Raw genomic sequence first — 15,113 nt, forward strand, 5'->3', positions numbered from 1 at the left:
AACTCTCGACATTTTACTCGTAATGTGAAAACGAAAAAGCCATGAATGGTGTGAGGTGTCTCTATCACAAATCTAATTATGACTTTAAGCTTATTTTACGTTTTAAAATATGCAAAATGCTTTACACCCTTGTGGCTCTCATCTTCTACACCCACCACATTTTATTATTACTTCAGAATTTGGGAAGTACACTTAAACAAATATTGGCTAACGTGTATAGACGCATGCTTCTTAGAGAGAAGTCTCAGCTTCAAATATTTTAGGATTATTTGTTTTAATATGTAACATTTGCCGTTCTAAAAAACTTTAAAAATATTGAAAAAGCGGAAAAACATTCCCGGCTTGAATGTTCATAATACACCGCTTTCTTGTGAGATGACGACTTTAGAATGGTTCCGGACATGTCTTGGAATTTTATAGTGATTGGAATGAATTTTTACCTGACTTAATATTAAGGATATGACGTGGAACAGAAGTTTATAGTAATAAATAGATATCATAGGTCGAAACTATTAAATCAAAGTTGTATAATGCATATTTCATTTTTTAGGGAGGATCCACTCTAATTTAATTATTTAATGAAAACTAAGAAGTAAATGTTAAAGCATTAAAGAGTCAATGTTAAAGCATCAAAGATTTATTATATACGTCTAAAGGTAGATTTGATCGGGTTTCGAAAGATCTAGCTAGTCATAAGAACGAAGCTGCCTTAATTATCTTCATTAGTTTTCGAATCTGAAATGTTGTGTTAGGGCGAAGGGGCACTCATCTAGCAACCCATAAGTATCTACCCGAGCATTCAATAAGACTGTGTCATCTCATCTAACTTTATTCAACCTAAATACGAAGGAACACCCACCTAGTTCAACTATCTACCACTCTCCTCCTATCCCGAGCAGTATAACCTGTAGAAGTAGAAGGTTACTCGCTTGAGTTGTGGCGGCTTACTCGCAAGTACCCACCCAACCTGAAAACTTTATCAAAGCTAGTTTCCAAGATACTAAACAAAAGTTGGCCAAGTAGATTGCTTTCACCACAGTGTTTTCACTACTTAGAAATTTAAATAGAGTTTTTGTTAAAAAAATATATATCATAGTTAAAGTAATTGTAATAACCTTTGAAATCCATTACACCTACGGTAACTTTTTTTTTTAATTTAAATTAAACCAAAAATAATATTTCAACACACTTACGAAAACCAAACAGTAATTACATTTTTTACTTATTATATATTTATATATTTAATTTAATATACAAAAAGATAAATTACAAATAATTTCTTCAGACCAAAACAAAAGAAAATAAAAGTTAAAATCGTTAGAACACGAAATTAAAATACAAAAAAATACAGAATATTATTATAATATGAATTCTCATAATCTTGTTCATCGTTGTTTCATAACAACAGTAGTAATCCCTTTAGAAATCTGATGAACACTACCAGCAGCACCATTGTTATGGAACCCCAAGCAACCAAACAACCCTGACTTGTACGGCAAGTAAGTCTTCCGCCGCATCTCCTCCGCCACCGCCCTGTTCGCCGTGTAATGCATTTCATGCGCCGACACCTTCCGACTCACTCCCGCCACCGACCTGCAACTCTCTGCGCTTCTAAAGCTTGAATTCTTCACATCTTCATCGAATTTCGTTGTTATTCTTGAGTATTTATTCACTGGGTCTTTGCTTCTTCTCGCACTCCCCTCTGACACACTCCGAAACAGTATCAGATTCTTCAGATTCCATTTACTGTACCAATTTGGAGAATTTTTGTTATTATTATTGTTGTTCTCATCGTCGGATAAAATATCGGAGATTCTGAACGGAGACGAGGATCGTGAGAGTTTGTCTCTGGTTGTTCTGGCGCTGGTGATGGTTTTACGGCCTCGTTTGGGCGGGTTTTGGGTTTGATCACCAAGTGTTTGCGTAAATGCCTGACTGAAATAATCTTGATCACCAGGTGTTTGTGAAAATGTTTCAGTGAAAGAATTGATGTTTTTGTTGTTACAACGAGATGGGTCATCGGGAACAGGCTTTAAGGGCTTGATTATACCGGCGTGGAAGAGTTCGTCGGCGGCGGAGATGGAGGGGGGTTGTGGGTTTCCGGTGAAATTGAATGCGAAATCAGTGTCGTCGTGTTGTTGGAAGCCGACGAGTGCGTGGATGGGGCTGGTGGGTGCGCTGTAGAAGAAGCTGGGGAAGCGGTGAGGGGAAGAAGGTGCGGTGGTGTAGGGGGTGGCCGCCGGTGAGGGTGTCATGATTTGTATCTCCTCCATGTAGCAATTTGGAACTGGAGATGGGAATGAGTGAAACCTTTTTTTTCTTTTATACGGACGGATTCATGTGGGTGGTGGGTTTGGTGAAGGTGTAAAATAAATATTTAGTCTTTTCATAACCACATAGAGAGTAAACCGGATGTCCCAAAATGAATTTTCTTGTGTATTTGTGTCTACGTTTTATTACCATTTTCATTCTTGAGTTTAATAATTTATTGCGACTTTCGTCCATTAATAATGAAAATGGTAAGATTTTAAACTTTTTGGATAAAAAAAGACACTTTAGGGACGAAAGTTGCAAAAATAGTCAAACCTTAGGGACGAACATGACATTTTACTCTTTTTTTTTTTAAATCTGGTCCAACCATTGAACCATGTCACCGGTTCAATCACCCAACCACCTGACTAATTCAATTCATAAATGGCCCAAACCATTGAACCAGCTCCATGCTTGGGTCCCGGTTGGATTGGACTGGTCGACAATCCAGTGCAGTTTTCAAAACAATGGTTTAGTTAATCACAATGGTTTTATGTATTCAAAATCTTTAACGTCATTGATATGGGGCAACAAACCTGGACGGCTGGAGGAGGACGACCGAAGGTGGTCGCTGAGGGAGGAGGAGGGTGACTGGGTGAGGATGAAGGCGTTGTGTTGTTGTTCACTTGTTACCGCGAGTGTCTGCTGTTGTTTATTCTTGTTCTGCGCTAAATGGGTGGAGGCGATGTTTTGTTGCAACCCTAAAGGGGTTTTTTATTAAAGAAAAAAATAGAAATAAAAAAAAAAAGCGGAACAAAAGTTTACCAATTGCCTAATACGGGATTCGAACCTGGGTGTCAAGGGAAGAAGAACGCGGATTAACCAGTGGACAACCAAAGTTTTTTTGTTTATTTGTTCACTATATATTTTACTTATGGGTTCCTTTTCAATTTGTTACATATATTTGCACTAAAAATTAAAAACCGAATGAATTCTTGGGAACCCAATGTTTGTTAATAAGTCCGCCCCTGTTGGTAATTATACATATAATAAAATAAAGTACTTACAAAAAACTAGTATGTAACTTACGGTTTATTAAAGTACTTATAACTACTTCTAAAAAATAGTATGTAAAATAGCTGAGTTACAAAATTACTTCAAAGCAAATTTGATAGAATGAAATAAGCACATTGGAATAAACTTATCAAATTTGGTTGTAGAAGTGGAGTCTTACTGAACATATCTTTTTCTTTAACGGGTTAAATTATATCAAATCTGTATTCGGCGAGGCTCAAACCTTTAACTTCAAGGGGAGCTGTTGATCCCAGATAAACAATCTTTGATCAAAATGGCAAATGATTTCAACAAAGATAGAAAATAGTGTGTGGAATTAGAAATTGAACTTTCAAGAAACCAACATACATGATTTTTAAGTTTATATCACTTTGAAATGTTTACACGGTGATTGTGGGATTACTGAATATTACAAACGAATATTTAAGAATTATGTGTAAGTGAGCAGCAGTTGAGTGTGTAGGATGTATTAAATACAAGGCACAACTCATTTACTCTTCGTTGATTTTATTCTCTATTAATAAAAATTGTTTGGCATGAATAAACATTTGTAAAATTCATGCAATTTGACCTATGAAAGTTATGATTTGGGTACATTTATTGAATCCGTTACTTCCGCTAGTTGTCTTAGGGTTTGTGCATATCTTATACAATATGCAAGTGGGATCATTAGAATTCTGATGATTTGATCATCAGATTTCTGATGATCTGTCTTAATAAGATCTAATGATATGTATGAGATTATCATCAGAATGATCAGAAAGTTCTGATCCAGTCTTCTTCATTCAATGTAGATGACTATCTGATCTTCCTTGATGATGATCCTTCTTTAATTTATCCCTTGTTATATTTCTCCTTTTGATTTGACTTATTGACTTGTTCAGCACCAGCACCAGATCTAATCAATGTGATCAGAATCTTCATCATTTTTCTTTAAGTACATATCTTAATAATGGATTCTAACAATTTCCCCCTAAGGGTTAAGTAAAAATGATCATTCAAACAAACATTTCAAACACAAAATACATCTTGTTTATACTTCAAACATAAAATAAAAGATTGTCAAAAGCATAGAGTAATTATAAGTGTTTCTAGATAGTGAATATGTCTGGTTTGCTGCACTCCCTATAGAGTGCCTTGTAAATCTCCATGTAATGAGTTCATTCTTCTATGAACTTCATGAGTTCCTTTGGACTTTAGCTTTTCCTGTTTCTTCTTCATGCAATCATTGATGTAGGCCAGGGTCTGACGACCGAATAAAACAAACTACAACTCCGGCTAAATTGCAGACATATGACGACCGAATCACTCGTAAACTCACGCATAAAATGGTATGCTTTTGTATTGATTTTGGGTTAAATCTACTTTAAAATTTGTATCGCAATTGTGGTTGTGATTTTGATGTGTATTATATATTTTTTCATTCCAATCAACAGGGTAAATTACATAAGGATAGTAAGTATACGGGCAACAAACTGCACCGCCATCCCCTTCTGAATAGAAACCCTAATCAGTAGTACTAAAAACAAAGTCTCGCCCCTGAGGGGTCGAAAAGTTGCTGTGGACCACACGCTGAACTCTAGCCAAGAACCGAACCGCCTCCGGCGCCAAGGAGCCGAACATGTCAAATGCAAGGGGGACAAAGACATGCTAATTATCTTCACAAGCTTTCGCGGATTCATCACCCGCAATGCAATGGACATGAACGAAAGTGACAATTTATTAGGGATGGACATGAAGGAAAGTGACGATTTATTAGAAAAAAAATTACTAAACCTGAATCAGAAAATGAAGCATACACGTTAAGCTTAACCCCATTTCAACTTCAAAAATCTAAATATTGTCTACAAAACCATAAAAAGAATATCTTAGGAATCAAGCAAAAACAAAATAGAATCCACTCTCATCGTAGCAATATCTAATGGTTAAAAACAAATCTGGAAGTACCAAACATACACCATGCTTTCTTTTTTCTTCTTTCACTTAGGCCTCAATGGGTCCTTAACAAAATTGAGAAAAAAACTCAAAAAAGAAACAAAAGAATGTGTACGATCACCGGATCAACAATGAGCAATACAAATTGTGTTAAATCGGTTCATACATTCTCTCTCACATAGGCCGTGTGTCAAATCAGTTAATAACAAACAACACATTCTCTTTCACCTAGGCCGGTCCTTCACAAAATTAATGGAAACGCAAAAAAAAAAAAAAAAAAAACCAACAAATTAAAATTGAACACCAAAGCAATCGCCGTAATTAAAAAGAAATGTAGTCCAATCGGAGAAGTCGGAGGAAGACGACAGACGAAGAATGAACATGTCCTGTCTAAATAAAGAAACAGAAAACAGATTAGAAAAATCAAATGCCCAAGTTAACCCAACTTCCCTATTAATTAAAAAAGGAGTACAAATTATAAACCATAAACCAACCCCTTGTCTCTTCAAAACCGAAACAACGAAATGTACGACACTAACAGCCTAGACATGTTGCTAATTATAGGTTATAATAATAATTAACAAGCCGCAAGGAAACAAAGATACAACAACGATAACTTACATTCTCTTTAATTCTACTATTAAACTATATATTATTTATAATCCAGCATGAGGTAAACCTTAACCATTTAAAAAGTTAAGCTTAATCTAATATCTTATTAGAGCATTCACATCCATTCCACCATGTTTTTACCCTATATTACACTAAAAACACTACATTTTCTCTCTCCTTTTCAATTAAATAATATTTTTTTATACCTTTATCATTACCTTTTCTCTCTCATTCACTCAGAATCTCTTTCGAAATATATTAAAAAATTATAAGGGGTGAACAATGTTCCCTCAAATATACAGATGAACAGTAACAATATTATTTTAATATACAATAACAATAAGTCAATAATATGATAAACGTAAAAATTGAAATGTGCATTTATGTCCAAAAAATGTGATAAACGTTAAAAAGAAAAAAAAGTCAATTCTTGTCCTTTTACCACAAAACCTTCACATACCAATATCGTAGAAACACTATATAAATGGACCAAGCATTTCATGAACCAAATTAATTCCATCTTATTAGTCCCCTCAAACAATGATGTGCTACAGAATGTTTATGGCTATGTGGATGGCTATGTGCTTGGTACCTATTGCCACCATATCACCGAATTCAGTGTTGATTAGATCCCTATCACCGAATGATATTGTCGTATACATTCCACTCCACATCATAGTATACCGTGATGGCCGATACGAAAAACTCGTCGGTTGTGATACCACTCCCGCGGGGGTTGATCCTTCTTCCGGAGTTCAATCTAAAGACGTGGTTATCTTACCCGACGCTCCTCTTTCCGCGAGGCTTTACATTCCCAAGTCCCAAAACCGCCACGTCAAAAAGCTACCCCTTTTATTCTATTACCACGGTGGCGGTTTCATATGTGGAACCGCCGCTGAACCAAACACGCATAACTTGTTAAATCTCATCGCGGCGGAATCCAACGCCATGATAGTTTCTGTCGACTACCGAACTGTGCCGGATAATCGCATCCCCACAGCCTACGACGATTCGTGGGAAGCAATCAAGTGGGCCGCCCAACACGTTGACGGGAATGGACCGGAGTCATGGATTAACGAATACGCCGATCTCGGACACGTGTTCTTTGCGGGCGAGAGCTCGGGCGCCAATATTGCCCACCAAATGGCAATCCGGGCCGGGTCAGAAAATATGGGTGGGAGCATAAACCTTGAGGGAATCATCCTGCTCCACCCATTTTTTTGGGGAGCAACATCCGTCGGGTCGGAAGATCCGAACTCCAAGTATATTGAGTATGTTGAAATGATATGGACATTTGACTACCCAGAAACAAGTGGGCTAGATGACCCGTTTCTTAACCCGGCTATGGATCCGAAACTCTCGAATCTGGGAGGCTCCAAAGTACTTGTTTATGTTGCGGAGCTTGATAACTTACGAAACCGGGGGTGGTATTACAAGTACATTTTGGAAAAAAGTGGGTGGAAGGGGAAGATAAACGTTATTGAGGACAAAGGGGTGGGGCATGTGTACTTTTTATCCGACCCTTCTCTTGAAAGTGCTCGAGCAATGCGCACCAACATTTCTACCTTCATCAACACTTAAGCATGATTGGTTTCAGTACTCACAGATATCAACTATAGTTGATCTTTCATGAATAAAGCTCGACCAATCTTTCTACATTTGTTTGTGTGTTTTTGTTTTAGTATCAAGAATTCATTGGGCCTATCATTTGCACAATTACACCATGGCGCTAGGGCTATCCAAAAAGCTCGCTCGAAGTTTATCTTAAAAAATATATATGCCTTTCCTAAGGCAAACTTATACCACGATACGAAGACACCCTTATCACACAAACGAAACGACCTCACAAAAATCGACGTGAAACCCTTATTTTGGTGACGACTTTCAATCCGCATTTACATCTTTACAAAATTTACCATTAAGATAGGAGTGACTTCCTAACCTTAATGACAATTTCGCCTCTCTCATTCTTGTGGACCCTTACCAATGAGTTGGATTTATTTCCTTATCTCGATGTGTAAGTAACAACCATGTTTAGGGAACGACATCACCAAGTTAGGAGTGACATCCACATCTTGGTAACTAGTCTCATTCCTCGATTTTAAATCCCACCGAATTCTTGAACTTTCGATTGACTAGGGACTTGTAGTAACCGGAAAGATGAATATCGTTAACCGAAATTTTCGGCGAGAGTATTCTACCTATTAGGCCAAAGCATGATTACTGAACTCAAAAGAAGGTTTGATTACTTTGGATTAGTCTTGATTCATTCCGAAACATTCCAAGTTTTATAATTGAATCTATTTTACGCTTATATCAATTTTTATGTGTTTTAAACTTTGAACCTCTCTCTTCTTTTCAAGTCAAAATTCCCGAATCACGCAACTACCGCAACCTAAAACAATAATAATACTCGAAGAACCAAAGAAATTTCAAACTCTTTCAATGTTGTTTAAATTACTATCAGTGTGGATACATGCTTCGTTTACGTGAACCTATTTGCAACCTACGTGCTACGTATCATACTATCATATTTGAACATGCAAAAATATTTTTACCATTGATCAAGTCTCATCATTCTCTCTCCCCAACCTTGTAGATGTCTTCTAGTCGTTTCTCCAACCCCAAGAGGAACTCCAACAAGAAGATGTTGGCATTCGTGGCCAAGGCAATGGCCCAAGTCATCATGAGCAAAATCCAAACCTCTTCTAGTCCTAACTCATCGGTCGATTCCAAGGACGAACTCCCCAAAACCACCTTCACCTACAAGTAATTGAACGCATACAACCCCATACCTTTCACTGGGAACGTTCGTGCAACTAAGATGCTTCAATGGTCTGACGCCATCGAACTCACTTTCATTCATAGTGAGTGTCCCGATCACTTGCGCACCCGCAACGCCACCGGGGTCGTCCAGTCGAGAGACCTCGATTGGGGGACGAATGAGAGAAACAGCCGCGGAAACGACGCCGCTTGGCTCTACCTTGAGACGAGGTAAAACAACTAATAATATCGGAGTTCTACCCGCCACACGAGTTGCAAAAACTCAAAAAGGACTTTTGGTCCCTCAAACAAATTGATGGCGATAACTTGACCTACACCACCCGGTTCAAGTAACTTACGTGTTACTTCCCCACCTAGTTAGCACCACCAAACACGCCACCGCCAAGTACATTAGGGGTCTACCTCCGGTCGTTCGCGACGCTGTACGCACCACCGAACCTCAAACTCTAGAAAAGGCTTTCCACTTAGTTGCCGCCTTCACTAACAACCACGTAGAGGATGGAACCTGGTCTCACAAGGGCTCTACCAAGACCGTTTACCAACCCACCATCGAACCTACCGCCGAGCCCTAACTTATTACCTGATTACTGATTTATTGGTAAAAAGATAAATTATACGCCTAGCTTCAACTCTAAAGATTATTTGATGTATAGAATTTGATTCTGTCTTATTGTTCTAGTAACTCAATATACTGGTTCTAACATGGTTGGTATGTGACGGAAATTTCAAAGTCAAGGTCTTGATTTTATTTCCATGTTTAAACCATTGAATTTTCTAGGATTAATGCTCTTCGTTTTGCGATGGTTACAGGTTTAGCAACTCCGATGACCCCATATCCGAAAGCAAAATAACTTCGACCTCATGTGTCCAAAAAGACCGACTATTTCTGTAAAAAGAAAATCCCTATTAAGAAAGCAAGTGAGGTATAGTTAACATCATGGTACATATATTTTAATTTAATGAATGGCTAAAATCTTCATCATATCTCTTTCATTCCAGGAACGTGACTGTTCCATCTTGTCCATTTCATATTTAGATTTGGTGGTTCTAGTTTTTAAGTTTCAATGCCAAGAAGTCACAAAATGTTAGGAAATGTATGTGTATACATGCTAAAGACAAAGTTTAACCAGGCATAATAAAATTATTAACTTGGTTTAAAGTTTGTAACTTTTCGGTTAATAAAAAATTGTTGTATATTGAAACTAAATTCTCAAATCACTTAGCCATCTTTTTTTATAAGGCAAAAGCACAACGAACTTGTTTTATTACGCCGATATGGGACGTTTATAGAAACTCTTTTTATTAATGCATAGCCACTTCGGTTAATTTTACATGGATTTTGGTTCATTTCAGTTAGGAACTTGATCGTAGCATAACATAGTTAAACCGTGCCTTGTAGTCTCTAATCTTGTTGTGATTGTAATGATTACACATAAAGATAGATTAATAGCATTTTGATAAACCATTTCTTTTTTATTTAATTGTTTAAATCTTCAAGTTGTTTGTCTGCCGTGCTTTTGACTATCGCGTTTCATATTTCCACCATTGCGGTACGGGGTATCGTGTTGTAAGTTGTCGCTCCCGGAACATCGCATGTTTACTACTGGTATAAATAACATTAGAACAAAAGTCCTTTGATAATAATATTATTTTGATATACAATAACAAGCAAATGATAATCGTAAAAAATGTAAAAAAAAGGAAAGTGCATTTATGTTCCTAAAGATGTGATAAACGTTTGAAAAAAGAACAACAAAAAGGTCCACAAAACCTCCACATACCAATATCGTAGAAACACTATATAAATGGACCAAACATTTCATGAACCAAATTAATTCTATCTTATTAGTCCCCTCAAACTATGATGTGCTACAGAATGTTTATGGCTATGTGGATGGCTATGTGCTTGGTACCTATTGCCACCGTATCACCGAATTCAGTGCTGATTAGATCCCTATCACCGGATGATATTGTCGTATACATTCCAAACCACATCATAGTATACCGTGATGGCCGATATGAAAAACTCATCGATTGTGATACCACTCCCGCGGGGATTGATCCTTCTTCCGGAGTTCAATCTAAAGACGTGGTTATCTTACCCGACGCTCCTCTCTCCGCCAGGCTTTACATTCCCAAACCCCAAAACCGCCTAGTCAAAAAGCTACCCCTTTTATTCTACTACCACGGCGGCGGTTTCATATGTGGAACTGCCGCTGAACCAAACACGCATAACTTTTTAAATCTCATCGCGGCGGAATCCAACGCCATAATAGTTTCTGTAGACTACCGAACTGCGCCGGATAATCACATCCCCACAGCCTACGACGATTCATGGGAAGCAATCAAGTGGGCCGCGCAACACGTTGACGGGAATGGACCGGAGTCATGGCTTAACGAATACGCCGATCTCGGACACGTGTTCTTCGCGGGCGTAAGCTCAGGCGCCAATATTGCCCACCAAATGGCAATCCGGGTCGGGTCAGAAAACCTGGGTGGGAGCATAAACCTTGAGGGAATCATCCTGCTCCACCCATTTTTTTGGGGAACAACATCCGTCGGGTCGGAAGATCCGAACTCCGAGTATATTGAGTATGTTGAAATGATATGGACATTTGCCTTCCCCGAAACAAGTGGGCTAGATGACCCGTTTCTTAACCCGGCTATGGATCCGAAACTCTCGAATCTGGGAGGCTCCAAAGTACTTGTTTATGTTGCCGAACTTGATGATTTACGAAACCGGGGGTGGTATTACAAGTACATTTTGGATCAAAGTGGGTGGAAGGGGAAGATAAACGTTATTGAGGACAAAGGGGTGGGGCATGCGTACTTCTTATCCGACCCTTCTCTTGAAAGTACTCAGGCAATGCGCACCAACATTTCTACCTTCATCAACACTTAAGCAGCCTAATTGGTTTCAATACTCACATATATAATCTACAGTTGATCTAGTTTCATGAATAAAGCTGGACCAATCATTCTACGTTTGTCTGTATGCTTTTGTTTTATTCATAGATATAATCTATAGTTAATCTTTCATGAGTAAAGCTGGACCAATATTTCTAGATATTATCATGAATTCATTGGGCCTATTATTTACACCATGGGGCCATCATCATTTAATCGTGTGTTAGGCCATGTCCATCGGGTCGTTTGGCTGCAAATCTGGTCCATAACTTTTGAAATATATGCAATTCCATAAATGGCAAATATATAAATATATATTGGTAAGGATGATTACATAACACTAATTATTTCGAAAACAAAAAAACTCTAAATCACTAAATTTTGGGCTTTAAGGTTCGTAATTTTTTTAAATTTTATATTTCTTACATTCATATGCGTATTATATATACATAAATAAACCATATATTTTTATATACACATAGCATACATACATGTAGGTAATTTAACCTACACATGACCAACATATATGTAAGTTATATAAAAACCGAAAATTTTCCATACTTCGTTTATAATTCTAGTGTAAGAAACAATAAATCTTACATTTGTAACATTTTCATTTACTTTTTAGATTTTTAGGATTGAAAAAATAGGTATTCATTTTGTTCTGCGTGTTCTCGCAATATTTAGTGTTCTGCATAGAACCTTCCCCATATTAGTAATAGCTTATAAACGTTTATTGTCGTGCATTGCACCCGGGTTCGGTTCAGGTTGTGGAGCGGGTTAACTGAGGATATAAAGTTTGAAGACCCATCTAAGTTCGTACAGTTCAAATCATATTACACAATACGCCACTTTCTCTCTTAGGGTTTCAAGTCGATCCCTGATTTAGAGCATTTGTAATCTTCTTTCGTTTCTTCGTGATGCCTCGCTTGAAATTCTCCGGACACATCACGTGCATGATGTCTCGTTTGAAAGACTCATCCCGCACATGATACCGCCGTTCCAATGGGACATAAGCTGGATATTTTCGTAAGTAATTTTGGTCTTTGACCATTTTGGTAATTTTCTCTTGAAAAAATCTATGAAGAAAAAAACAAAAGAGCTCACTCCATTCACTGGGATAAATGTAACACCAAACATATCATTGTGTTCAAACAAAAATATCATATTATCACACACATTATATCGAGATGGACTCATCAGCAGATCAAATCATCAAAGAAATCCTTCCATTCATTCGAGTTTACAAAGACGGCCGGTACGAAAAACTCTCCGGCAACGACACTGTCCCTGCCGGCATTGATCCTTCTTCCGGCGTTCAATCCAAAGACGTCGTTATCCTACCGGACACCCCCCTCTCCGTCCGCCTTTACATTCCCAAACCCCACAACCCAACGGTGAAAAAACTCCCCCTCTTAATCTACTTTCATGGCGGCGGATTCATCATCGAATCCGCCGCCTCACCTCCCTACCATAGGTTATTAAACCTAATAGCGGCAGAATCCGGCGCCGTCGTAGTCTCAGTAGACTACAGAACGGCGCCGGAGCATCCTGTTCCCGCATGTTTTAACGACTCATGGGAAGCAATCAAGTGGGTCGGGCAACATGTTGACGGAAATGGACCCGAGTCGTGGCTAAATGAGTTGGCCGACCTTGGACACGTGTTTTTCGCGGGGGATAGCGCGGGTGCTACTATTGCCCACCACATGGCAATCCAGGTCGGGTCAAGTGACCCGACCCGGAGTGTGAGTCTTCGGGGTGTCATCTTACTCCACCCGTTTTTTTGGGGAAAGGAACGGGTGGGGTCGGAATCAGACAACACACGTGCCACAATAGTGGGCGATCTATGGAAGATCGCCCACCCGGAAACAAGTGGGGAGGATGACCCGTTGATTAACCCGGCTATGGATCCGAAGGTCTCGGATCTTGGATGCTCCAAGGTACTTGTTTATGTTGCTGAGAATGATATTTTGAAGGATAGGGGGTATTATTACAAGGATATTTTGGGAAAAAGTGGGTGGAGAGGAGATATAGAGGTTATTGAGGATAAAGGGTTGGGTCATGTGTATTTCCTGTACAACCCTTCTGTTGATGCTTCTTGTACCATGCGCACCAGGATTTGTACCTTCATCAACGATCGGGCGTAATCTTGTCCCTTGTTTGCGTGTTAGATAAAATAAATCGTGTTTGTGTGGATATGACGGGTTTCGCTACACACGCAAAGTGTCCGTAGCGAATTAGTGTTAACATAATCTCAATCTAGATTGTAACTTTTTTTAATCATCAAAATATGTTTGTCACTCCTTGTGTCTAAATCAACTGTCATCTGGTATTGGAGTCCTATTAATTTTCTGATATTGGGTGGTTGTACATGTGGGTTGCTTGGTAGCTAATAGCTGGTGGGCCTTAGCCATCGGGCTAATGCTTTATTTTAAAAATTCAAAGTTCTGACTTGTATATGTGAGTATCTAATGGGATTTCCCCGCATTTTGCGGCGGGAATTTGGTCAACATTGGTTTGTTCGTTATAATACCGAAGCTCATTATTGCAATCAAGAGAAAACTCAAAAATAAACTCGTGATATGCCAACAATGGTATTGACACGTACTTATCTATCGAAAACCATAAATATGAATATCGGTCCCGGTTCTGATTCGGATAATACTTTTATTTGGTTGGAATCAATTTGGTTCGTCACGTTATCGGCACTTTTATAGTTTATGCTAAGTACTATATGTCATATACAACCCTGTTTTCAACATAAATTATATTAGAATGTCGCAAACCAGCGATGGGATTTGATATATATAATAATGTCTAGTAAAAAAATTAACAGAGTTGTATTCAATTTTTTTAGAGTAAATTACAAGTTTTGTCCTTTATGTTTACACCAATTGCAGGCGCTGTTCTTTAGCGCAAAAGTTGACGAGTTCTGTACTTAATGTTTCAAAATCATGCACGTTATGTTCTTTAGCCCTAATCCAATACGTCTTGTACAATACTAAAAAGTAAAAAGAAGATATAAAAGGTAAAAGTTGACGAGTTCTTGTCATTTCACCTTCCGATGGGTTATTTTGTAAAGATCTGTTAGTTATTCAGGGACTATTTTGTATAATACTAAAAAGTAAAAAGAAGATATAAAAACTCCCTTATTCACCACCCACCCTCTCCCTCACTACCTTCTGCTACCATCTTCTACCACCGACATGCTACCACCACCCAACAAGCACCACCTTCCACCTTCTGCCACCATCATCTACCACCCACCTGCTACCACAACCCAAGAAGCACCCTACCCTTTGACCCAGAACAAGTCGCTTCACCTTGTTTCCTCTCTCCGACCCTCAGACATGTTGCCACCATCTTCTACCACCGCCTTCTATGACGTGCCCGCATTTATATTTTGATTTGATGTAATCCATTTTGATGCATCTTTTATAATGGCGAAATAACTTTTATTGATTCATATGGCTTTAATTTATTTGTAGCATTCAAAGATACAAACTAATACATACTAACAAAACATTGACACCTAATATGCAAAATGAAAT

The 15,113-nt window shown here is 38.3% G+C and overlaps 4 protein-coding genes across 5 annotated transcripts; 3 read left to right on the forward strand and 1 right to left on the reverse strand.

The window, feature by feature from the left end:
* Window positions 1-1,314: 1,314 nt before the first annotated feature.
* Window positions 1,315-2,420, reverse strand: LOC110938259. The gene has a single exon (XM_022180723.1). The coding sequence runs from the start codon at window positions 2,271-2,273 to the stop codon at window positions 1,386-1,388; it is 888 nt and encodes a 295-aa protein (XP_022036415.1). The 5' UTR covers window positions 2,274-2,420; the 3' UTR covers window positions 1,315-1,385.
* Window positions 2,421-6,411: 3,991 nt separating this feature from the next.
* Window positions 6,412-7,452, forward strand: LOC110934254 (probable carboxylesterase 12). Its single transcript, XM_022177433.2, has one exon. The coding sequence runs from the start codon at window positions 6,412-6,414 to the stop codon at window positions 7,450-7,452; it is 1,041 nt and encodes a 346-aa protein (XP_022033125.2).
* Window positions 7,453-10,419: 2,967 nt separating this feature from the next.
* Window positions 10,420-11,778, forward strand: LOC110938258 (probable carboxylesterase 12). The gene has a single exon (XM_022180722.2). It carries the CDS (start codon window positions 10,517-10,519, stop codon window positions 11,555-11,557), a length of 1,041 nt encoding a protein of 346 aa, XP_022036414.1. The 5' UTR covers window positions 10,420-10,516; the 3' UTR covers window positions 11,558-11,778.
* A 522-nt stretch (window positions 11,779-12,300) lies between these two features.
* LOC110938257 (probable carboxylesterase 12) lies at window positions 12,301-13,862 on the forward strand. 2 transcript variants are annotated; one of them, XM_035988859.1, is made up of 2 exons: window positions 12,301-13,055; window positions 13,101-13,862. In XM_035988859.1, the coding sequence occupies exons 1-2, from the start codon at window positions 12,753-12,755 to the stop codon at window positions 13,707-13,709; spliced, it is 912 nt and encodes a 303-aa protein (XP_035844752.1). In that variant the 5' UTR covers window positions 12,301-12,752; the 3' UTR covers window positions 13,710-13,862. The 2 variants fall into 2 exon arrangements, with proteins under 2 accessions (XP_035844752.1, XP_022036413.1); XM_022180721.2 differs by having other exon boundaries at window positions 12,303-13,862.
* The last annotated feature ends 1,251 nt before the right edge of the window (window positions 13,863-15,113 follow it).

This window comes from Helianthus annuus, chromosome 4, assembly GCF_002127325.2.
Source record: "Helianthus annuus cultivar XRQ/B chromosome 4, HanXRQr2.0-SUNRISE, whole genome shotgun sequence".
Classification (NCBI taxonomy): Eukaryota; Viridiplantae; Streptophyta; class Magnoliopsida; order Asterales; family Asteraceae; genus Helianthus; species Helianthus annuus.